Here is a 26,837-nt window from a genome sequence, read left to right as displayed (position 1 = left end):
TTTATGGTCCAATGAAGGCGACTCTGGTCCAAAGAAGGCAACAGCCTATGAGCCTTTTTACGATTTTTCTCTTTATTTATTATACTTTTTTATTGTGAATAAGGTTATTCATCATATCGTCACTACTTTTAAAAAATCTCGTATCTCACGCTGCTCCTCAAAGTTAAAACGCAGTAAGTCTATATGCATTCCATACATACTTACTACAATTTTCTTTTCATTGACAGACGAAGATACAAGTTTTATTAAAAGTAGTGACGATATGTCAAGAATTAAAACTTATCAAACTTCGCCACTGGTGGTTTCCGTATTTTTTTCTTTAATATAATGACATCTTGTTTCGATTTTTAATTTTTATCAAACTAGTTTTATTTTTTGACATAAATAAAATGTATAAATTATAGAGCAGCGAAGTTAGGTGGTCCAATGATTGATCCAAATACCGTAAAGTTTTGTAGAATGCAACAAAGTAACTTTCTACTGTTTACGCTCCTCCTTTCTATAAACTCAGCCTTATCAAGCCACATGTTGCCAGCTGTTATTGGCTCGCAAAAACTTCCCAACAACGGCCTTCGCGGTTATTTCGCGCTGTGACAATGCGCCCTTTTCTTGTGGATCGTCACATTGCTGGGAATGGCGCATCTTTGTGAAATATGTTTCTTTCGTCTTTTCTGTTGATAATAAGGTTATTTTGTGGTGGAGTGTGGCGACGATGTTCAGACTTTGGTATATGGAAGCGACTGTTGAACAGTGTTTATACCCCCCCCCCCCCCCTTATGTACGTCCCTGAAAAAACAGTTAAACGTACATTTTTAACTAATCCAACACGTGCGTTCAGTTTTAGTTGAGCGTGTCTGTAACTAAGTTAAATTGCGGACGATTTGCAATTTGCAACGTTCTGGCGCCGCGCGCAGTTCTCTCTAATTTGTTGCCAACTTTGCAGGAATACTCTCCTGTACACTTAACTTAATTTAGTAAGAAACACACAAATTCTTTTCACATATAGCTGTTTGACTATTGCTATATGCTGTTCGCCATATTAAATATAAGGAAAATGTTTTCTTTATTTTAGGGTGATTTTGTATTATTTATCGTCGGCATTTATCGTTTTTCTCTACGTAAAAAATAGCATGTGAAAAATAAAATTTTGATTTCTGTACAAATTGTTTTAGGTCAAGTTTTTATCGATTTTTGGCGTTTCTAGTCGGAAGTTTTTTGGTCCCATACAAGCTTTTGGTCTTGGATAGGATAGAAATCGATTCGCATCAAAACAAAGTTTGTTTGTCATGACCTTCTCACACCATGTATGTTTTTTCCAAAATCTCTAAAGGACCATCTTCAAGTCCTCAGAAATCGTCTTCATTTTCTGTGAAATCGAGGGTAGGTAGTTTTCGCGTAGTCAGCAACACGGGATCTGGTTGCTGACCATCAAAATACACCCTGTATAATGTAACATCTGTATTTCTGTATCCATCCGTAGTTTACTTTTAAGTGTAAACGATTCGCAACATTCTGGCGCCTCGGTCGCTAGTTCTCTCTAATTTGTTGGTAACTTTGCAGGAATACGTTGCTGCATCAAATTAGCTTTGGGGAACGCAATGAGTACAGTCAGGTTGACGTGCACTTAAGGCTGCAACTGTACAGTCGAGTTCATAAATATATATATGTAATTATGTACGTCGCAGTCCGGTTTTACAATCCACTGCACATCACGGCTAGCCATTATTAAAAACAGTACTACCCCATTTTAAAACGGACCTGTTTTTGATAACGGCTAGCCGTGAAGTATCATACGGTAGAAGCAATCCAACGGCGACAGGCACATTTCTATACTTTCGTTTATTGCAATTAGATGATAAATTTGGCATCTACACATCTAATGGACGACTTCCGAAAATCTGAGGGTCACAACTGGGCAATTTCGCGAGAAGAATCACCAAAAATATTTTTTCTAAGGTAGGTAAATTTTATATTTTTCTTACTCAGAATTACGAGCCTTTTCGATCCAGGACAAAAACATGGCCCCAAAATATTCTATTATTTTGCATACTTTGTAACCGTTGTACATAGTGTTTGAAAAATGGTAACGATGTGGAAAAAATAAATTTGGGACGCTTTTTTTACCTAGTAGGATCGAAAGGGCTCGTGATTCTGAGTAGGAAAAACATTAAATTTACCTATTTTGGGAAAAAAGGTTTTGAATCTTTTTTCGCGAAAATGCCCAACTGGATGAGACTAGCTCATCCAGTTGGGCATTTTATTACCTATACCCCCATCCAAATAGTGCTGGCATGGCAGCGCCATTGAATCCAAAAGGAAAGCCATCCATAAAAGAAAAAGAATTCATTCGCAGAACTGCCGGTCTAGCGAAGTAACAATCGTTGACGCGATGTGGCGATCAAAACGCAGTCTAGCTCTGTCACGCCACTACAGAAGATCAATAGGGAGTAGAGTTGTGTCTGCTCGTTCACTGAAAAGATCGCTCCCAACTAGTACGATCTCCGAAGTGTACTAGTTCGTTCTTTTAGGTCATTTAGTACAGTAGTACACCGAGAGAGTGAGAGACAAATTGTGCATATGGCGTACAGTAACGCTCGCTCGTACTAGTCAAGAGCTGATCGGCCGTTTCCGCGCGCTCTCGGTCCGACTTCGTCGGTTCTAGTTCGGTTACTGTCGGATCACACGGATCGCTTTGCTGTCATTGTTACTTCTCGGCTCTTCTTTCCTTTCGCTCCCATTCTGTTGCGCGTGTGTGAGTGTACTAAATGTACTAGGGAGCAGAATCATTTGGGAGTAGTTCGGTCTAGTACAGTGCAGGGAATCGTGTCTTTTGTACTATTAGTACATGTACTACACAAGCCTAATAGGGAGAGCTAGCTACGATACGCTTACGAAGCGATTCTGACGTTGGTTAGCACCCTGAAAGGAAAGCCATTCACAAAAGAAACCGAATTCGTTTGCAGAACTGACAATACAAACAATTTCAGCATTTTCCTATCACCGTTTTGGATTTCATTGGAACTTAAAAGGTATTTCACTGGAGTAGAGTTGCAATTTCTTGGTGAATTGGTATTAGAAAAGTTGGTTGGAAAGTAGTTCAGTACTGCAGAGTCTCTTAAATGTATTTTTCTCAGGGAAGTGGAAGTATATTGGACAGTCACAAGAAGAAGATTCAAATGAATTCATTGCAATTTCTTAAGGAATATACTTTTATTGATAAAATATTGATGGAAATTGTGTTTCTAACAAAAACGATCCATCGATTGATTGATAAAAAAAAAGTGATGTCATGATTATTTTCCTGTTTTTGTTCGATTGTTCACATAATTTATGTAGAATTGACTTACCTAAACCTACGTTACTCGTCGTACGTCATAGCAGTTAAACAAATTTTTAGTTTGAGCAACAAAATGGTACCTATCCACAACTTTTTAAGTTGATACTGTTATTGCTAACGTGCATTCTATTCTATATGTATTTATTTAAATATGAATAAAAACTTTGGGAAAATAGATAAATGTATTTTAACAGCTTTATATGTTTATTTGTTTAATAATTAAGGGCCAGTTGCACTAACGAAAATGGAGGGTTAACTCGAGGTTAACCCACCATTTTATATGGAATTTAACAGATGACAGCCCACTAACCCTGAGTTAAGTGGTAGGTGCAAGTGTGCCTAAATGCTACTGTTTAAACTAAAATAATTTACCTACTTACATGAACTTAATTGTATAAGAAACTAAAACTAAACTTAAAAGCTAACTAATATCTAAATAAAATAGGCTCTTGATCTCGAGGCATGGTAACAAGGATGCGTGCCACATGTTTTCGCTGTATCGCAACTAGTAGTAGACTGAATAACAGGTTCTGACATCAAAAATAATACGAAACTAAGTAAACTGGTGGGAACTTGAAATAGTCGCCCAGGATCATGAAATGTGGAAGATTATTCCAAGAGCCCTATGTCCCTAATGAGGGATAACAGGATCACCTCACCATCATAATCTTCAAGTAAACTAAGTTTCATCCATCACAGAACTCCCCAGCGGATGAAATCCGCCACGATCCCGCTGAACCGCTCCTGGGCTAGCTGGTTGAGCTTGACCTGCATCTGGGACAGGTCCCCGCCGAACTTGGGCGCGTCCTCTGGCTCTGCCGTCACTATCCCGACTAGGAGGAGACTGAGTAACAGCCCTAAGGGCTTCATCTGAAAAACAAACAGTGTTATACAATTCTTCTTCCTATCCTTATCCCGTGTTATGTGAGGTCTTTCTCTTCCGTCCTTCTCTATCTTTAATCATCTTAGCACTCACTTCCTTCTTTCTCATATCCTCTTTCACACGATCCATTCATCATTGTTTGGGTTACCGCTCCATCTCTCAATATATAATATTACTATAAATCTCAATTCGACGTTTGAAAAGTATTTAAGTACCTTATGTTCACATATCTACACAAATTACACAATTTAAACGAATTAGATGAGTTTCAGTTTTGGCAATTATAGAAGAAAAAGTCCCCTTGGTATTAGAGGCTCTAATAAGCTAGAGTCTAGTCTGGACTAGGATCTTGATTGGTTCTATGTTCAATGTTCAGATATTATTTACATTTGCCACCTTGAGTCTTTTGGTGGATGTTATACTGCCCATTGTATTGTATACATTTATGCCATATTTTTAACATTCAAAAGTTAAGCCTTGGGTATAGGTACGTAGCTCCAGCTCTTCACGAATATCATAAATATTTATAGTAATATTAATTTTATGTTATTGACCTAAACACTGTACTATTAATTTAATACAAGTTTTACTAAGTGTAGTCTTACCTCCTCCAAATTCATGTCAAACTTCTTCCTAGGATACACCTTCTCCACATCAATATGCAGTTTCTCCAGTGCCATTGTCAGCTCGATGAAGTAATGGTCCAAGAGTTGCTGGTAGTGCCGCCGCCTGAACTCCTCGTCGGAACCAGAGAAGATGAAGTACATCAGATCCATCACTGGGTTCCCGAGCTTTAGAGTCTGGTAGTCTAATAGGATCACTTCTAGTTTGTTGTTCTGAAAATCGAATATGTTGAGATTTTAATGAAGTTCATGTTGAGATTAAATTAAATACGATATCTTTGCTTATCTTCCACCGAAATATTAATGCGATATTAGTCATAATTCATTGGACTCCCACTTCGCGAAAACCCATGTATAATTTAAAAACCCATGAACATTTTCTAAGGAGTGAAAGTGTGGAAAAGGAAATTTAAAGCCCTTTATTTTCCCCCGACACCCGCTGGACGATGCTGAAGATTTACATTTTTTCTCATTCAATTTAAATTAGTATAAGAACTGTAACTTACATTACGTCTGTGCATTAAATTGGGTGTTTTGAAATCTCCATGAATCAGGAATCGTTTATCCGCTGTCAACCGTTGCATTAAAGTCCCCATGTTCACAGAGCGGAAAAAATCTACCAATCTCGTTTTATAATCGTCGTTCAAAACCTTATATACATCCCGGAGTGCTTGTTGCATGTACATGATAATTTTGTCTTGGCCCTTAGATGAATCATGATATCCAAAATTATTGATTATTAGCTCGAATTCTTTTGGCCGTTGATCACGTAGTGCTAGACTTACAGCATGGAACTTTGCCATCTGTGAAACGGCTGCAGCTGCATACTCCCAGTCAAAGATTTTCCTTCTATCAAAGCTTGTAAAGCCATTACCTTCCAGGTTTTCGAGAACCAATATTTCTTCATAAGGAATCGATTTCAATCCGTAAAATTTTGGCACAAGCAATCTGTCTTCAGTTGGAACAGCGCGTTCATTATAAATCCTGTTGAAATGAACAGCCAAATCAGTGTAGAAAACTTCTTCAGTAGCATATATTCTATCCAGGAAGTTATTCTTTGTTCTAGTATCTTCATTAAGGCAAGCTGCTTTTGCAAACAGATGTAAATCTGGTTTGATTGAGTCTTGAATGGTAGCTACGTATAGATCTGATGTGAAATTCGCTCCTCCTGAATTGATTGGTTTAATTTTAATTTCACTGGTGTTGTATCTTTGTTTCTTGGCGACATCTTGAAGAAATGTACGTAGTTGTCGCTCGATATCAGTCATTTCGTAGCCAGGTCCGAGTACCACTTGTACGACTAGATTAATATTTTGTATTACAATTTGAAGGTTTATATATACGTTAATGTGCCTCTAGAAATCAAAGACAAGAAGATACATCTAATCTATGTCTGTCTGCCCACTTTGTTTGTTTTGGGTAATTAGTTATCTTATTTAATCTTTATGAGATTAAAATCTCTTTTTATTTAAATTGTATCAAATCAAAAGCCATATCAGTTGCCAATCAAAACAAATCATACGTTATCATATGATTAAAACATTCACTCTTCTGCTAACCCCACAATATTCAGGTTATGAAAAACATGTTAAATGTTTAAAGTGAATTCCGATAATTATCCATACTAATATTATAAACAGAGATCGAATTTTTGTGCGTCATGTCATCCTAAAATTCATTAAAATGACGTAAGTCACTAAGGATGTCGCAAATCTGTCCGATCTCTGATTATAAATGGGAAAGTGTGTGTGTCTGTTTATTTGTCCGTCCTTCACGACAAAACGGAGCGACAAATTGTTGTGATTTTTTAAGTGGAGATAGTTGAAGGAATGGAGAGTGACATAGGCTACTTTTTGTCTCTTTCTAACGCGAGCGAAGCCGCGGACAAAAGCTAGTAATATATAATTTCAACTCATTTCGTAATTTCCATTATAATATACTTAATGCATGTCCTATTTATTAGAAGGGTGTTCACCTTAAAAATATCTACTAATGTCATAATGGTGTGTATTTTTAAAATACATGCCTATCAAAGCCACAATCAAATCTTTATTGTTGAAAAAATAGCATAACCTACCTACTCGTATAATCTTAACAGTGAGCAAATCGTTATCATTTACAATTAAACTTTACATACCTATTGAGTATGTCTAGACAGTAATTTTAGATGCAGAGATTAGGTCCTTATACATATAATTGATGAATCGTAGATTCTTAAATAAGTTTATATAGATAGACGTACGTAGTAGGTAATACATATAAGTTTTCACCACACCAACTGATAAAGGCTTTCTTTGCTATTCGAAAACAGATAGCAAAATTGCATTTTATCCACAAGAGTGCAAAGTAATTTCATACAAATTTTAACTTGATGTCTAAAGCTGGGTGTTGGAATTCACGTATAAATGATGAATTTGAATCATAAACGTTAAATAAATTGAATTTTTTTATTTATTTTGATGTTTTACAGTTCATATTTTTATAGTCTTGGTGTGGGGAAAAATTTTGTGTTTCACTCGGTGGCAAAGTTTGTTTAACCTTCGTGCCTTGATACCCTCGCAACGCTCAAGAATCCACTTTTTGAACCACTCGCTATGCTCGCGGTTCAATATTGGAATCTTTCGCTTGCTCAGGTATCAATATTGGCACGTGCGGTTAAACAACTACTTTTCCCCCTTGTAAAACAAATAACTATTAATAGAAATAGAACTGGCATGGTATTCAGAGATGGCGGGGGGGCGCCAAGCCTTCAGTAATTGTGTCATATACTTGGAAATTTCGACCCTTGCTTTCGTGATCCGATGGCCGAGTGGTTTTACAGGCATCCGTCCGGTTAACGGAGTACGCTGGTTCGATTCCAGCTCGGAACACTTGGAGGCCTTGGTCACTTTTTCTTTGTATATGACATTTATTTAATGTTTATGGCATGGTATTTTTACCACGGTATCGCAAGGTGGCGGCGGATCCGCGTCAGCTTCATATCAGTGACTGCTGGAGGTTGCGCAGGATCGGATTAGGTGGCGTGCTCTCATTTCGGAGACCAAGAGTCTGAAGAGTCACACATATAAAAGGTGCTCGCGAGGAACCCGCATAACTTGAACCACGCGTTTCTGAGGCAAAAAGAAAGAAAAATGTTATATAAATTTTAAAAATTTTCGCCAAAAAAAAAAAAATGTTTTTTTTTTTTTTTACTTTTTTGGACGTATATTCACATAAAAAAAATTTTTATCCATAAAGTTGGCAATTAAAATGCGAATGCTCCAGTTCCTTCATTTATTTTTCTAAAAACCAAATTATTTGAAAGTTTTTCTTGTCACGTTTTGACATCTATCAATGACTACTGTGAACTATCTCCACTTACAAAAATAACGTCAATTCATCAGCGCCGTTAAGCCTTTTCTACTGAGTAACAATACAGAAATGTTTTTTTTTAAATTGGCAATAACTCTGAAACTAGACGAAATCTAGAAAAGTTTATATGATTTTTAGTCTTAAAATGATCAAGAATATGCCGTTAAAGTTATATGGGTTCCTCGCGAGCACCTTGTATAATAACTAGGTTTTGCCCGCCGCTTCGCTCGCGTTAAATTCGAAAATTGCGGAATGCTCTATTAAGGGTTAACCCTCCATTTTATATGGAATTTGACAGATGACAGCTCACTAAACCTGAGTTAAGTGGTTGGTGCAAGTGGGCCTAAGCTATTTAGGTACAAACACGTGTATTTTTCAGCATTAAGTGGTGCCTTTAGAAAACCCACGAAAATAATGGAAAGCGTGCTCCCTCGCGGAAACGTGACGCGGCATGATAATCTACTTTCTTGTTAGCGATGCGAACCGATATCGGTGTTAGATAATTTTTAGATCTAGGAGTATTGGCACGAGAGAAAACTAAGCGAAATAAGAGAATGTAGGTTATTCTAAGAATATTAGCGAAAGTGTTAGTCACACTACTATAATGTAATTATCTTTTTAGGGTCCCCCCACATCTAGCGTCTCGCAAGCGTAATAGCGTCGGGCCAACTTTGCTAATACCAAAGAGGATCGAATATTATAGAGACTTACTGTCAAAGTAAAATGTGTAATCACAGTGCATAGACTGCCATCTCTCGACACAGGCTTAAAACTTTTGAAATTCAGTTTTGGCAATTTGGCCCATATTGTTAGCATGATATGTGTTAAAATATCAAATATTAATATTAGCGCTATCTAGCCGAGCGTTTCCCAAAGGTGTAACGCCATCTAGGCCACCGTATCTTTTTCTCTATGGCTTTGAGGTACGTTTTTTTCTTAGACTTTATCCGTCTAATACGGAGTTACATATATATATGTCTTTGCTAATACGTACGGTTTCCGACGCCTGCCGTCAGTCTTTCCAATTACGACAGCAATGTAACGACTTAATAATTTTACAACATTGCTTTTCATGTCAATTCAACACGATGCTTTGCACAGTAATACCGTTAGATTCCGAACCTAACCTTAAGCTGCAGTAGCGCCGTCTATTTTAATTGCACTCGGAACAAAGGAACCTGGGGACTAGGTATATTTTTAAAAATAATTAAAAAAATATGTTTTATGTGTGCTTTTTAGATTGCATTAATTAGTCGTATTTATACGATAAAGATAAACTTCCTAGTACTGGTTGGAGGGGGTTATGGTGGGGTTAGGGGGAGTAAAATGTATTTTTTTCATATTTCATGGAAACTATCATTAATATCGAAAAGTATTGTATGTACGAACTAAAGTAGACACAATTTCCTACAAAAAAGTTTATATGCATTTTTGTCATAAAACATACTATGTATGAGTTATGAGCTTGAAAAAGAGATTTTTAAAATATTTTTATTCACATATTTTTATTTACAGGTTTTTTTTTTTTTTTTAGATAGCCCGTTTATGTGTCCCACTGCTGGGCAAAGGCCTCTCCCCGTGATTTCCACAGCTCCCGTTGGTGTGCTATTTCTGGCCAATTAGTCATGAAGGTGTCAAAGTCGTCCCGCCATCTCCGTCTGGGCCTTCCACGTCCGCGCTTAATTTGAGCCGTATGTCAGAGAATGATATTACACGATTTTTATAGTTGGAGTGATACACTAATTTTAATCTCATAGAATCTTCGAACGCAATTACAAAGAATTCGCCGTCCGAAAGTCTGTGGAAAACGACGTATTGCTACGACTTTCGAACGGCGACGTATTGCTACGACTTTCGAACGGCGAATTCATGCGTTCTAGATTCAAAAATCGGTCCCCTGCAGCTGTAATAAAACTCTGCTTCCGATCCGGTATCGTGTCGTTGAGATCGCTTGATGTGTGTGCACGATTCAATTACAGTACAGATGTAGTGCGGAAAGGGTTTCCTTCGTATTTTTCCGTCGTTCGTATTTGTTATGCTAGTTCAGTCGATGTCAGTACATCTTGTACTGAGATGACTGAAATAGCATGACAGGTTCGTACGTTTCCGTAAGAATGCGAAAAAAATCTTTTCGCACTACATCTGTACAGTCTCTTACAGTCGTGGTCAGTTACATTTACATACTTATAAATATAATTAAGAAAAAGCCTTTTATTCCGACCCATTTCTAACTTATTAACTACTTCGGGCACCCCCACATCTAGCGTCTCGCGAGTGTAGCGTCGGGCCAACTGTATAGCAAAGCCCGACGTCAAATCGTCGACGCGGCGTCTTTTTCCATTGGCCCGACGCTATGCTCGCGAGACGCTAGTTGGGCTAAATTTTATTTAAACGAGCGTACCGTTAGTAAAGGTCTCTCCCAGTTTGCGCCATCTCTCTCTATATCGAGCTTCGGTGTACCAGTTTCTCGGGACATGCTTTATTATGTAATTTACCCATCTAGTCACACGTAGGTACACGAACGAAAATATCATTATAACAGCGCAGTGTTTAGATATTTTTTTCACGTAATTTTGTAGACATAACTAAACGCAACTGCGAAAACGGGTAATTTTATCAAAATGTTTAAAGCTTAAGCTTGTTTATTTTTACAAGACCTCCAAAGAACAGTGTAATATATGGGTATAATTCTCGGCGACAGATTTATATACCTACCTACCTACGTATCATCTTTCTCTTTCAATAAATGGTGGTTACCAAGCAGACGTGTCTTGTACTTTCTCTCCGTTCTAGAAGTTCCTAGCTGGTCAGTGTACCCATAGATTTTTCAAACAGCTTTGCCAAAGTCTAAGCCGGAAACAAGATATACTTACTGTTAATTGTCTCACGTCATTCCATATCTGCGGTGAAAAAGCAGCCATATTTCTCTCTGCCTTCCGCATGCCCGCTGTTTCTTCCGTAATTAGCGAGACCCGCTCAAATTTTAATGAACTAATCTTACCCACGGACTGCTGCTGAAACATACATTTGCATATAAGACGGATGATTCTTTGATTGTGATTTACCACTAATATTTATAGTTGAACTATCTATGTCATAGCGTAATGTAATAATTTATTATTATTGTGCTGTACGGTATGGCCATGTTGTAAGACTTGTAAGTAATGCAAATCATGCAAATGTCAATTGATGGAATAGACAATAGACAAAATGGCGCCTTCAGTAAGGACGCGTTCAACTTACGGTAGGGCCGTACCGTGCGGCTGCGTTCGTGTCTCGCAAATGGTCTCGTCGGAAGATCAGCGCTGACCTCCGGGTCGGCATTATGCTGAGACGGGACCATTTCGTGATAAACTTATCCATCCCATGTACATTTGTAGTTTTAGTCATACTTTATGCATAATGTGTAGTTTTTAAGTTTATTACGAATAAATATTTTGATTGATTGATTGATTGTGAGTCTTGGTGAACTGAAATATTGTTTACCGGCCAATCAGAGACGGTTATTACAAACAATTGGTTGCTAGGTAATTCGATGTTGATACGCTTATAATTTTTCCGCCTTCCGGTTTAAAATCGTCAAATTTTGAGACCGCTGCGTTAAACGAAGTTACCGCTTCCCAGCTCTGTCGGACGGAAAAATAGCATACACGTCTTAAATTAGTTTTTTATCATGCAGAAACGTCTGCGAGCGATATTACATATTTTTAAATTAAAGGAAAAATTGAAAAATTCACACCTCCGGCAGGACTCGAACCTGCGATCTCTGGCTTTGCCGGAGCCAGCCGCGCTCCCAACTGCGCCACGGAGGCCTGCTGGATGTGTGCAAATTTATCCATGCCTTCCCTCAGTTCTTAAACGCCTTGTCTGTGGCATCGTTGCATCCCGAACGGATGAACCGATTTACATTTAGTTTTTTTTTTGTTAAGAAGCTGAGTTAGTCGGGAGTGTTCTTAGCAATGTTTCATGAACATTGGTCCACTATGTCGCGGTCGGGGGTTTTTACAAAATGTTTATTTTTATCAGTACAATAATTGTTTAAACTTAATACTAGATGTCTGTATACTCTGAATTATATTAAACATAAATGCAACTGTAATTATACTTAGGTATCATAATTAAACGACTTTCCAATCAGCTGACAGATCATACCCATAACAGATAATAGGTAAGAAGACATCTGAATAGACATCAAGGCCTGCGCGGGACTAAACGCGTTGCAACTAGGGTTGACAGCATATCGGAAGCCTACAACCGGATGCCCGAAGCCCTCCCAAAAAGCGAGCGTCGGAACACCCCAGGGTGTTTAGTCCGTGCGAGTCGGACATTACCCACTGGCTTTCTCCCGGGCCAGTGGGATCCATAACGGATTCCCCCTGGGTAAAAAAAGGGTTGCCAGCATATCTGGATGTGGTGAGATTTTCTCTATTTTTGTATATCTTCCCGTCTTCTGATAATGTATTTTTTTACCATATTTCATCGATTTTTTTCCATGTTTTACACTATTGGGCCTTTGCCCAGCAGTGGAACACAACAGGCTAACAAGTAATAATAATAAATATTGAAATAATGAGCATTTTCAGAATTTGGGACCCCCCAATTAGCGTAAGTCGTTAACAAAAATTAACTCACTGTCAGTTTTGTGACGATAATTAAGCATGAAATTTCAATAAAAATATTGTTTTTGTGTTAATTACATAAACTTTAAGCGATAATCTACATTCAGAACGTGAAAAAAGTAAATTTTTTGACAGATTTTATGGTTAATTATCGTCACAAAACTGATAGCGAGTTTATTATCGTTAACAACTTACGCTAATTGCGAGGGTTCAAATTCTGGACATGCCCTAAGCTCCATAATATCTACACCATACTCCACTGAACAAGCGTGCCATATTATGACCAGTGGACAGTGGACACTGTATTTAATAATGCGAAAATTGTAAAACACGGAAATAAATCGGGCAGTCGTATTTGCTCCGCTGTACCTTATGGTTGTTTTGTTTATATTATTGGGTATTTTTAATGTGGTTTTAAGTATTTTCCCAAGAAATCATTCGACCAGGCAACCCTAGGTTCAGCACGCGGCGCCCTGTTTAAATGAACCTTCATGGGGATTCTGTGTAACTAGTTTTCGTAATTGCATCTCTAATTGGCTTGAGGAACCCGGGAGTTGTGTTTTAAATAGATAAATAATTATTCATTCGACTTATTATAGGAAATTGTAGGCATGGTGAAAGTAAATAAATACCCCCTTATTTTTTTTTATTGTTATTATAAATGGGCTTAATCTTGGCTACAGACTAGCCAAAGGCAAAGACGTGGCCTACGATGGAGTGAGCTCGCCCAGGAGATGCCTGTTCACTCTTTATTTGAAGGTTACCGGGTTATATTAGCTCGGAAATATAGCCGTCGGCAAGGACTTCCACTCCTTGGCAGTGCGCATAAGGAAAGAAGAAGCAAAGTTGCGCTTCGTGCGAATTCGCGGAATATCTACCAAGGATGGAAACCGTCCGTGCATCTAAGAGTTCGATGGTAGAATGGGGACGGTGAAATAAGCTTGTGTAGCTCTCTATGTGTGTGTCCCTTATTTATAAAAAAAATTACTGAACTGATTTGCGAAAAAGTGTTTTGTCCCTTTCTGTTGACATATACATTTGTGAGAAAGGGACAACACTCTTTAACTGATCAGTTTAGTCACTTTTTATGAAGGGATGAGTAAGTGTTTTAGAATCAATTTATAAGAAAAACACCATCACCAAAGTTACATTATTGTGACGTGGAATAATAACATTACGTGAATCGTAAATCGTAACTGCTTAAATCACACTCACAGTTATTTACAATTTTGACGGCTGTTCGTTTACTTTATGTACTTAGATCATACCTAGGTACAGTGTACAGTCGAGTTCGAGTCGAGTGTGTTGTGGATTGTGAAAAAATGTATGAAACTTCTTTCAAAGAGATTAACAAAGAGAATGTTTAAGGTAGAAGGAGAAGCTGGAAGGTAGATCAGTTCTCTGATTGGGAAAATCTTAAAAAATGGCAAGGCAAACACACCCTTAATGAAATTGAAATTGAAGAAAGCGAAATAATGCGTCAGGATCGCGGCAATTGGACATCAGTCTCTGCCTACCCTCCGGGACGCACGTCTACTGTATAATCCATACTTCCATACTAATATTATAAATGGGAAAGTGTGTGTGTCTCAGCAGCGGCTGGTCCATAGAAGCCGATTCCCACCGGCTTGCCTAAAATTCATTACTTACTAGTAAAGTACCTAAGGTTAAGGTAGGTTTCTTTTTGCTCAGTGTTGCCTAGCTGAAATTTTCACCAGCAGCCACTATGTGTCTGTTAGTTTGTCCGTCTTTCACGGCAAAACGGAATTACGAATTGATGTTATCTTTTAACTAGAGATAGTTGAAGGGATGGAGAGTGACATAGGCTACTTTTTGTCTTTTTCTGACTCCCCACTTCCCCAAAATGGAAGGCGAGAAAAAGCTAGTTTTGTACGATGTCAGTATCATAATATAGGCTTAAAAATATATGTTTGTAACGTTTGCTCGCAAATATGAAATGATCTCGATCGTATAAGTTATAAATGTCAGGTGTCATGTCAGATTTATAGAAAGCAATAAAAATAATGAAAATGTACACATGTGAGGCGCATTGTAATCGTTATTTTGTTTGTTTCAGGTAAGCTGGAGCTGCGATTTTTGGCGACTGTATTCGTAACAAAAAATTCTCATTGTTTTATAATTATGTAGGTATTTTAAGCGGGTTACTCACGTGTTAAGTCGATATAGCGTTCGACATGTTTCGATCCATTTTCGAGGATATTTTTTATTTTTACTCTTGAGAAAGATCCTCGAAAATGGATCGAAATATGTCGAACGCTATATCGACTTAACATATGAGTATTAGCTTAAAATATTTTTAGTTTTATAGTTAAAATTATATGTAGGTATTGTAAACACAGGGTCTGTTGAATGATAAACGCATGAGGCGTCACGAGCAGGCCTCTAACCCCCGCCCATCTGGGGGAGCATACACCTGCCGTGTGTGCGGACGAGGGATCCTCTCTCGAATTGGGCTATACAGCCACGAACGTAAGTGTCGCAAGGATGCTGCTTGAATCATCTGTTATAGATGCAAAGGCCTGTTATTATTATTATTTACAACAATTCTGTAAGTAGGGATGCGAAGCAGCACACTTATAAATCAATCAATCTTTATTAAGAACCAATAGGCCGATACTCATTCCATGCGATTAGCGTAAGCACGGTCTATCTATACCAACCCCGGCTCGCACCAATGAGTTTTTCGGAATTTATGTGTGAAATGTCATTTGATATTTGCCAGTCGCTTTTCGGTGAAGGAAAACATCGGAAACCGGACTAATTCCTATAAGGTCAAGTTCACCCTTCGGGTTGGAAGGTCAGATGGCAGTCGCTTTCGTAAAAACTAGTGCCTACGCCAAATCTTGGGATTAGTTGTCAAAGCGGACCCCAGGCTCCCATCAACCGTATCAAATGCCGGGATAACGCAAGGAGGATGATGAAGCGTAAGCACGCTCTAAGTTGTTAGTCTTTTTTATTCAAGCAAATTCCTTCAAACTTAACCAAAGATCACAAATAATTTGATTCACCTGATTGATTCTAGTGTGTTTCGAATTGCTTCAGAACAGGAAAGTAATCTAAGTATCGGATTTCCTTGTCGGAACGTCGGAAGTAAAAGCATTACCGGCGTAATATCGATAAGTTTTGGCGTGAAGCGAAAAATCCTGCCGGGAATTGGCTAATCGAAATAAAAGTTTCGGAGTGGAATGAAATAAATAAAATATATTAGCTGAGTTAGATTTAATATTACATAATGGACATTTTTCGAGACTTTTATTACATTTAGGAACCGTGAGAAGAGCGCAGCTGGAGATTGATTTTGAGAGTTTTTTGTGTTTAATTTACCAAGTATTTGGACATCTTCAACACCAAAGAGGTTACAAATGTGTTGCCTGCCTTTAAGATAGGATTATTTTATTGGAAGTTTTAAGGTAGTCCGGAAAGACAGTGAGTTTCCTTTACAGCAAAATTTTGCATCTTGTTTGCACTTGATTCCATGCTGAGTTGAAGAGTATATAAGTAGTCATGTATAAGGATTGCCTTTTGCTGCTGATGAGCCGAAAGACAATTTGTAGTAGGCGACGGTTACAAATCAGGCAAACATTGCTATAAAAATAATTATGTTTGTCGCAAAGCCAGGGTCGCAAACCTCTGTAGAAAACGGCGGTAAATAGAAAATGTAGGAGTACATTATTCAAAGCTTTCGCGCACTTTTCCCTCCATTTTTAGTGAGAAACTTTTTTGACGGAAAGTATTTAATGCAAACTGTACTTATATCAATCATCAAGCACCATTTAGTGAAAGAAAACATGTGAGACTCCCATTTGTACAAAGTTTTTTCGGGAAAGTATAACCGGTTATAGGGTGTGTTGTAAAATTGTCGCATTTTATTGAAATAACATAACAAAAAATAAAACCGCCTTCAAAAATAGGCGCGTTACAAAACACGGTGAAACTAAAACGCAAAAAATAATAAACCTTTGAATATCAGATTTCTTATCGGATTGCAATAATCTAAACATCCAAATTATAAACAAAACAATTATTTTTGTAGTCGGTGCCAGACCTGTTCGTCGCCTTGCTATTTCCTGTTTGCCCCACCCAACCATACGCAGGCTGGCCCCGACTCCAAAAATAATTGATTTGTTTATAATTTGATGTTTAGATTATTGCAATACGATAAGAAATCTGATATTCAAAGGTTTATTATTTTTTGCTTTTTAGTTTCACCGTGTTTTGTAACGCGCTTATTTTTGAAGGCGGTTTTATTTTTTGTTAAAAAGTTTATTTATTTGTTGATTTTTAGTGGTTCCTATTTATACATATTATATGTATCAGTCCGAATATATGTACAGTAGTGAAAGAATTATCCTTTAACTCCTAACCATTGAAGAGTTGACCTTCCATCATCAGCTCAGCCACATAAAATTATTACCATCAGGCGTAAATACTGGTGTACCTTTGAAAAATACACTAAAAAAAACATTACATGTGCCTATAACATTTGAAGAGCCCTCGATTTCTCCAAGATTCCATCATCAGATCCCAACTTGGTGCCAATGGGACCATCTCGGGGCTATACCTGATCGACTGAAAAAAAAATTTTGAAAATCGGTCTATGATTCTCGGAGATATCGAGTAACATACATACAAAAAAAAACAGTCGAATTGAGAACCTCCTCCTTTTTTTGAAGTCGGTTAAAAACAACTTTTTCTTTTGATAAACAACTAGAGAAAACTTTCATACATACTTCCCGAAAAAAACTTTGTACAAATGGGAGACTCCCAAGTTTCCTTTCTTGTAATTGATATATTAGTTTGCAATACTTTGCTTAGAAATAGGAATGTGTGGAGTATTTATGATTAATGATTCGCACGTGCCTTTGGTGAGACCTGATGCAAAGTTCAAAGGCAGCAAAGTAATAGATAATACATCACAACGTTTAGGAATAAGATCCAGATGCTGTCTTTCTCTCTCTCTCTCTCTCTATGCTCTCAGTTGGCTGGCAGTCCGTCTGTATAGACTCTAAAATACCTAAACTGTTTTAACTTTTTATATGGTCGTATGTGACAGCGAGCGATCTTTTTGCCGTGACGACAGATAAGATATCTTTACTAAAAGAACCATTTACACTTGTCCGAATTTATGTTTTTTTTTTAATTTAATTTATTTAAAGAAAAAAAAACACAGTTACATAGTACCTTAAATTAAATTTTCGCCAAACTGTGAGACAGTTTGTTGGCGTAGCGCTCAATTAAACATTAGATTAGGTACTTTACACTAAGATTAAGATAACGACATTGAAGTCGATAGCAATATAGCAATATATGATATGATAGCAATTGTCAGTCTACGATAACAAAAACTTTTTTATGAGTAACATAGATCCTCGTCCTACCAATGGAGCGGCAGCTAACGTAAACGATGGTTTAGTCCTTATCGTCCTTAATCACTTTACGGATTATATAAAACTAAGCTTTATAATCGGATTCGTAGACTTTACTAGCAACGTGGTTACCATATTATTTGAAATTCTTCTGGTAAAAGTTGTAACTAAAGGTTCGGCCACACATAGCGTAGAGTAGAGAAATGCGAGCGCATTGAGAGCGGATCCGCTGAGCCGGATTCCGCTCTGAATAAGCTCGCGCGGTCACACATAACACAGCGCGCATTGTGAGCGGACTTGTCTGAATATGGATTAAATGTTGATAAATTAGCTAATTGTTTTATTCCAAAATGTTGTTTTGATTTCTTATGTGTCATTCAATACTTATTAAAAGTTTAAAGTTGCAAAATATAGGCTTAGAAGTTACCATATCCAGAATGCGCGCGGATGCGCCGCCGATCCGCTTTGAAAACGCTAGCAATATTCTCCGTCCGGCGGCGGCGCACCGCTATCATTGCGCTCCGCTGACGCTGCGCTTTTAAAACGCGCAAGTGTGGCTGAGCTTTAAGTCTGTTCTTTAAACAAATAGCTCCCTAGGCTACCACATTTCCAAAGCTAGTGTGTTTTATTTTTCATTTTGACGCTAGTGCGTTATTATTTAATGATACATTTTCGTCCTGGGAGCATTTAAGTCAGACACTGAGGTAGGTACGAGTAAAGGCTAAAAACTCTGTTTTTATATAGGTATGGGTCACACATATTTTTAGAAATAGTTATTTGTTATACAAGGGGGCAAAGTTGTATTTTAACGTCGAGTGTGGAATTGAAAAACGAGCAAGTGAAAAGATTCTATAGTTGAACCACGAGCGAAGCGAGTGGTTCGAGAATAGAATCCTGAACTTGCGAGTTTTTTAACACACGAGAAGTAAATCACATTTGCACCCGAGTGTAACACAAAACTTTTCCCCTCACTATAGCGAGGAAACTACAACGCAAAAAATGCGTTTATCACTGGTTCCAGTAGTTCCACAGGCGGTAAATCATCTTTATTACAGATGCTAGAGATGGGCCGAATATTCGGTAAATATTCGGTATTCGGCATATTCGGCAACTTTGTCAATGTTCGTATTCGGCCGAATAGTTCGGTTACATTGCCGAATATTTACCGAATAAACAATGTGTTAAATAACGTAAGTTATTTCGTAATTCATCGGATAATGCGATCCTGTTTCAGCATTCCAAGGAACTACAAAAATAGAGCTAAATATATGCTTAGAAATATCAATAACATTTCGTATTTTATAACAAAAATATAGGTCAAGAAAAAAACATGTAAGTATCCATCTATTGATAAGAACAGTAGGCGCCGTAGTAACACTAAGTAACGTTATATTTTCATTACCATTCGTTTAAAAGTTTTCAACTCTACATCAGCTTTAAAAATATAGCGCACCGAATATTCGGCCGAATGTTCGGTTCGGTAAGATCTGAACCGAATGTTCGGCCGAATATTCGTATTCGGCAAAGTCCATATTCGGCAAATCTCTACTAGATGCACCTACTTTTATCAATTTAAAAGCAGTTAATTTGACTTTATTCAAGGTCAAATTACTTTTCCCACTAGTGGATAAAATGCGTTTTTACCCGCTGGTATTAAAGGACAAAACACGTGTTTCCGAGCTATTGAGGGGAAAAGGTATTTTCTATAGATAATACATATAATACCTCTATTATGTGTTCTTCCACCACAGACAGGTATTTATGCTTCAAGTGCCAGTGTTTTAATCATAAACTTCGACAGATATTCTTCCTTATTTCAGATTAAAAGTTATAGATTTAATAATTACTTATATCATATTAATGAAAATTGGTAGGTATACCTAGTTGAAATACAGTCAACAAATTGCAACCCTAGGCCACTCTACAACCATGTCAAAATGACAAGCAGTAAGGGATTTCTTACAATCTGATTTATAACGTCACTATGACATAGTTCTACAGTGGTCTAGTTCCAATTGGTTGAGTGTACATAGGTACCGTAATTGCTCTCACTGACGCACTATAAAAATACATCCTATTAGGGATGTACCGACTATTGATTTGGCCGACTAGGCCGACTACCGACTAGTCGGCGCTTGGGTGGCCGATTAGTCGGCCGACTAGTCGGCTAGTCGGCCAGAACATAATTTTCGATAAATTCACATTTTGAATGTCATTTTTGGTCCTTCGTTCGCGCTTTTCATGATTTTTTACAGATGTTCAAAGGTTCATGACAATATTTATATACATTTTCCATTTTTAACAACCGGCTTGGCTTAGTGAGTAGAGTAGTGATCCTGCCTATGAAGTCGATTCCTAGGTAGGAAATTTATTTCTGTGGTGATAACAGATATTTATTGTTTTGACAAAAAAAGGAATTACTAATAGCTACATAATACAACCATAATTTTCAGCTGGTAATTTAATTTTGTACTGTTTTTCTATCACTAATGAAGTGCCGACTAATCGGCCTTTTTTGCCGACTAATCGCCGACTACAAATGTGGCCGGATAGTCGGCTTTCCCGACTAGTCGGCGACTAGTCGGTACATCCCTACATCCTATATACATATACATCTAAAAATCGAGATTTAACCGTCCAATAACCAATATGATATATGATATGATTATATGATATGACCCATTTAAAAGTCACAGAGGCGACAATCGAGTCAACAGTGGATCAAACCATAACCCTCCTCGCTTGAGCTGCATTAATCTCCGTGAATGACGGTAAATTCAGGCAATCTCACGGGGGCAAGGTTATAAGGGTCTATTTATTAACGTACCGCCTCATCCTACTCATATCTTCACTAGATGGCGTCTTAAGTTTTCAACATTCGATACTTTTTTTAAGTGCCTGGGCGACCGAGCTTCGCTGTTCTATTTTATTATATCACATATTTAGATAAAAAAAACTATTATAAAAAAAAAAAAATGGCCAGAATTCGAAACCCTGACAATGTGCCTACGAATATTAGACCGACCCTCTTACGACTGAGCTACGTGCCGTCGATGCGCGGACGACGAAATTAACGACCATATTTTGCGTTTACTAACGCAAAAGAAAAACGAATGAAAACTCGAAAATTCGCGTTTTCCGGGACCTAAGGCTATAAGCTAGATCGATTTTTAACCCCCGAAAACCACATAATAAATTTCAGTGAAATCGTTAGAGCGGTTTCCCAGATCGTCGGTATATATATGTATTCATATAAATATATAAATAAACAGGAATTGCTCGTTTAAAAGATAATACGAGTATGTTATTAGCCGTACATCCATAAATAAACCAATTTGTTGCCAATTTTCCATTACCTTTACCTTTTATGGTATTTTTTTTAACTACCGGCGTAGCCGAATGGCAATCGTGGACGCCAGACGCCGACAGAAATGCAGTCTGGCTCTGTCGCTCCAATACGCAAGAGCGATAGTGATAGATAGCTACGAAACATATATTATCTTGAGTATTTGTGCATTTGGCTATGTACGCTGATCTGAAAACTGAAGAAGGCTGTCATGTCAAAGTTGTGTAGACAGCGCGCGATCTTGCACAAATTGGACATCCAGTTTCTTTCAGTTTTCCGTGATCATGTTGCACCTAAGTGCGTCCAAATATCAGGTGTATTCCGATACGACCTTCAAACCTTCAAGAAAATGCTTGAGTGCTTCGGGTGTCCATAGGCAGCAGTGATCGCTTACCATCAGGCGACCTGTCTGCTCGTTTGCCTCCTACCCCATAAAAAAAAAATGAATAGGCTATTACTGAACCAGTGAGCTGCAACTTCGGCGTTGTCGTCACTTTCCATGGTGCGACTAAGGTCAATCACTGGTCAGTTTTTGATAAAAACAAAAACAATGTAATGTAACTTTGCGTAAGAATAAATAAATAAATTTTATGGGACATTCTTACACAGATTGACTGAGTCCCACGGTAAGCTCAAGAAGGCTGGTGTTGCAGGTACTCAGACTACAATATATATAATATACAAATACTTATATACATAGAAAACATCTATGACTCAGGAACAAATATTTGTGCTCATCACGCAAACAAATGCCCTTACCGGGATTCGAACCCGGGGCCGCGGCATAGCAGGCAGGGTCACTACGCGCTAGGCCAGACCGGTCGGTCGGAAAAGATTAAAGCCCAGATTTATTTACCGAACCTGAGACCGAAACCGGAAACGGACCCTTATTCCATTAACTGTTTGAAGAGGCCTCCGTTTCCGTAGCCCCGGAAACACGGATGACGTCACGTATCTTTGACATTCACGGCTCATAAATTTTGCCGCGGTTATATCCGTCATGGGATTTGGAACGGGTTGATGAGGTGATTTAATATTTTGGGCTAAATTGTGCGTTCATTTGAATTTGGACAAGGTAATGTGATTAAGCTAATTTTATTCAAGTCATGTAGGTAATTAGCTTATTAGGGGAAGTTTGAAAGTTGCGCCTATAACGGAAAAGATGAGGAGTGGCAGGTTGGCGTGGTACGGCCATGTAATGAGGAGGGATGAATGTCATGTAGGCAAAAGAATGTTGGAGATGAAGGTTGATGGATGGAGAGGGAGGGGTAAACCCAAACAACGCTGGATGGATTGTGTGAAAGAGGATATGAGGAAGAAAGATGTGAGTGTTGAGATGACGAAAGATAGAGGAGAATGGAAGAGGAAGACGTGTTGTACCGACCCCACATAACGTGGGATAAGGGTAGGAGGAAGAAGAAGAGGTAATTAGCTTATAGCCTTTACATCTATGACATGATTTAAGCAGCATTCGAACTATTTCGAACGACACTTAAGGCCAGTTGCATCAACCACATTTGACAGACACATCATCGTCACGCAGCAGACGTCTATGGAACTTCCCATACAATAAAATTTAACGAACATTTTAACGGTGACAGATGGTTTGATGCAACCGGCTCTTAATTAGCTATATTAATACTTAATTAGCGCGTTGGCACAATGGCGCAATGTCCTTATCACACCGCGTTGTATAACATTTATAACAGCCCAGTGCGGGAGCACCATAAGTCCTATGCCAATTTTATCTATCGGCGTTAAAAACGAACAAAAGATAGTCACTTCTAAGTATGTACTTACACAAAAGAGATGCAATGATGTTTTATAGTTCATCGCTGAACTAGTATGGTAATGTAGCTTTATAACTTTAGAAAAATTGTCAATTGTAGCAAAAATCTCGCAACGAACGACGCACAGAATATTGACTTCTGTGTAGGTGCCGTATGGCATTTCTGCGACGCGAAACGAAAACGAAACGCCGCGAAAGGTAGTCCGGCTCTGTCACGCTAATACGCAAGAGCGATAGAGATAGATATCTACGAGCGTTTCGTTTCGTGAGCGTTAGTGCCATTCGGCTACGTACCCTGGTATCCACTTTTGGCATTTATACGTAAAACTGCTATTTTTATTCCACAGCTAAACCATGCAATCGTAAAAAAGATTTGGAATTCACATAAAGAAAGTCAAACACCTAAATTATTCAGCCGTTCGGGCTAATAATTCAAGCTGACTGCGAATTTATACACTTTCCTTGGAGAATGACTCGCAAAAACCTCGAAAACACTTCGCGAAAAACTTCAGTGAGGAGCGTTTAGGTTCGCCGTATGTTTTACCCCGATAATAGGCATGAAATACTACATTACGATACAAGTGCGAAAAAGAGGAAGTTCGAAAGGAGTGGCGATAAATTAAAACACGACTGAAGGGAGTGTTTTAAATCGACACGAGTTACGTATGTCCTCATTTCCTAGCGAGTATGTTTACCGCAAATGTTTGCTTGCCATCTGCGACGTATCTCATCCAATTTAAAATACCCGTTTTTAAAATCGAAGCGGTATCGGCTTAGAGCGTAAGCGGGTTAGTTTTCCCGTTAGATGAGGTATCCATTCAATGTCAAGTTATAAGTTCGATTGATAGTTCCAAAAGGGTTAAAAAAGTTTAAAACAAAATAAAAAAGCTTTCGCGCAAGCCGAAAACAATGAATGAAGTAAAATGTAACTGATTGTGGTAGCTATGCTGATCGTTTAATTATTATATTATTAATACCGTACTTAGTAGTGTAAAATTTCGCTGGCTTGGTTGAAGTCTTGGTGGCTCAGTTGGCAGAGCGCTGGAGTATCGATCCAGAGGCCGTGAGTTCAAGTCTCAACCAAGGCAGACATTTTCCACTTTTAAATTTATTCTAAGCCTAACGGCATCGATTGCAGACGTTTCTGCTAATCAGAAGTTAAAAAAAAAATATATACCGTACTTAGTTCTACAAAAACTTCTATAACTTCCATTTTTCTTGTCTGTCGTGTATGTTGTACTGAATTTAAAATGTAACCAGTTTCTTATTCAATGTTTATGAGGAGGGCTTTCTTATTTTTTTGCAGCATAAATAATTTAAAAAATCGAGTGAGCCTTCACAACCCAACTGATAAAGCGAATTCAAATATAGGCAATAATCTCCAAAAAAAGCATTGGGGTGTGTCAACAATTTTCAGGGTGAGCTATAGAGCGGACCGTGTACCTACATAAATAAGTAATTTTGGAACGGACTCGTATTTTTTGAAGCAAAAAACACAATTGAGCACGCCCCACACGGCTATTTGATGAACTGGCCCCGTAGCCGAATGGCATTTCTCCGACGCCAAACGAAAGCGATACGCCGCTGGCTCTGTCGCGCCAATACGCAAGATTTAGCATTTTGGTTATATAATGAAACGTTTTTATTTTATGCTTGTATGAGAGATCATATCAATTCAATTATGCGACCGAGTATGTTAAAGGGGTATAATATGCAGCCTTTTGTCCAAAATAATAATCAACGTTTTTACTCCAAGAAAGGTAACTAACTTCCAAGGAACAAATTAGCTTTACTCAAATGTCATATGACCTGTAGTGACTAATATGATAAAATAATTGTAAACATTTATTTGTATTACAATTCGGGCAATTCGCCATTTAAGCGATCCTAATTAAATTTGTTTTTGGGATAAATTTAAATATGTAATTCAATTGGCAAATATGGGACATAATAAAACTGCGTTGGTTATAAAGCAATGACACCAATTATATATTTACTCGTTAGAAACACATCAAATACTCGACAAGGGAGTAAAATCATAAACATGGTTACTATTAAGTTACGTATAATGAAATAGTAAAATATGCTTATTTTTAATTACAATTTCATTAGTCAGTTTCATCAATTTATTCAGGTAGTTTTCATTAATTAATTTTCATAGTTAAATACGGGTAATTATTATTAAATAATCAGACATAAACAGCGTTGTAGAGTTGTTTATAACGAAACACTAAAACATTAACTTTTTAATTACATTTTCATTAATCCATTTCATAAATTAATTCAGACAATTTTCATTGAATAAATTCATAAATTAATTCAGGTATTTATTAAATAATCAGATTAAGGTACTTCAAATAATTTCATAAATTAATTCAGACAATTATTATTATTATATAATCAGATTAAGGTACTTATCTCTGTTCGTGGCGCTGGTAGAACTAAAAGTGACCGCTCGCCGACGAGCAGTCCCTTTTATAACCAGTCCAGGTAAACTTGCCAGACCGACCCGGTTTCTTTGTCTACCGACATTATTGCCATAAATTTAAATGTTTGAGAGAAACGTACCTTAAAATGTTACAATTATTAAACATTATAATGGCAAATCCAACACGGCCATACTGACAAGTACTTCGATCTCGAAGTACAAAAGTATTTACATAGTTATATATCTTAATCTAACTCTAACACTAAGTAGCCACAAGCCTTGTCATGTAAGCCCCATCACCTGCTGCCCGTGAAGCCAGGCAAACATCAGACTTGTGACCGACCAGCATTTTTTGTAGCTGTGGGCCCTGGCATGAAAGCTCCGTCACCTGTTGCGACATGACGTCGAGCAATCATCAGACACACAACCGACCAACAGTATTTTTGTAGCTGTGGGCCCTGGCATGAAAGCTCCGTCACCTGTTGCGACATGACGTCGAGCAATCATCAGACACACAACCGACCAACAGTATTTTTGTAGCTGTGGGCCCTGGCATGAAAGCTCCGTCACCTGTTGCGACATGACGTCGAGCAATCATCAGACACACAACCGACCAACAGTATTTTTGTAGCTGTGGGCCCTGGCATGAAAGCTCCGTCACCTGTTGCGACATGACGTCGAGCAATCATCAGACACACAACCGACCAACAGTATTTTTGTAGCTGTGGGCCCTGGCATGAAAGCTCCGTCACCTGTTGCGACATGACGTCGAGCAATCATCAGACACATAACCGACCAACAGTATTTTTTGTAGCTATGTGCCCTGGCATGAAAGCTCCGTCACCTGCTGCACCATGACGTCAAGCAATCATCAGACACATAACCGACCAGCAGTATATATACAATTGACAACATTTCATATTTTTGAGTACTTACTACTTTTTTATTGTTTGGTTTGAAAGAACTCAATACTAAAAGATACACGTATTTTTTTAATTTTTCCAAAAACTGCTATTTTAATGAGAAAATCCCTTATTTACTACATCGACCAGAAAGAGCTTAAGAAGACACAGC

The 26,837-nt window shown here is 38.0% G+C and overlaps 2 protein-coding genes across 2 annotated transcripts in view; one reads left to right on the top strand and one right to left on the bottom strand.

Moving 5' to 3' along the window:
- Nucleotides 1-26,837, top strand: part of LOC125234411 (transient receptor potential cation channel trpm) — a 448,945-nt gene that overhangs the window by 192,684 nt on the left and 229,424 nt on the right.
- Nucleotides 3,563-6,156, bottom strand: LOC125234413. The gene is made up of 3 exons (XM_048140642.1): nucleotides 5,350-6,156; nucleotides 4,826-5,056; nucleotides 3,563-4,207 (listed from the first exon to the last, which is right to left on the bottom strand). Exons 1-3 carry the CDS (start codon nucleotides 6,109-6,111, stop codon nucleotides 4,031-4,033), a joined length of 1,170 nt encoding a protein of 389 aa, XP_047996599.1. The 5' UTR covers nucleotides 6,112-6,156; the 3' UTR covers nucleotides 3,563-4,030.

This window comes from Leguminivora glycinivorella, chromosome 16, assembly GCF_023078275.1.
Source record: "Leguminivora glycinivorella isolate SPB_JAAS2020 chromosome 16, LegGlyc_1.1, whole genome shotgun sequence".
NCBI lineage: Eukaryota > Metazoa > Arthropoda > Insecta > Lepidoptera > Tortricidae > Leguminivora > Leguminivora glycinivorella.
This window is presented reverse-complemented; position numbering and strand designations above follow the sequence as displayed.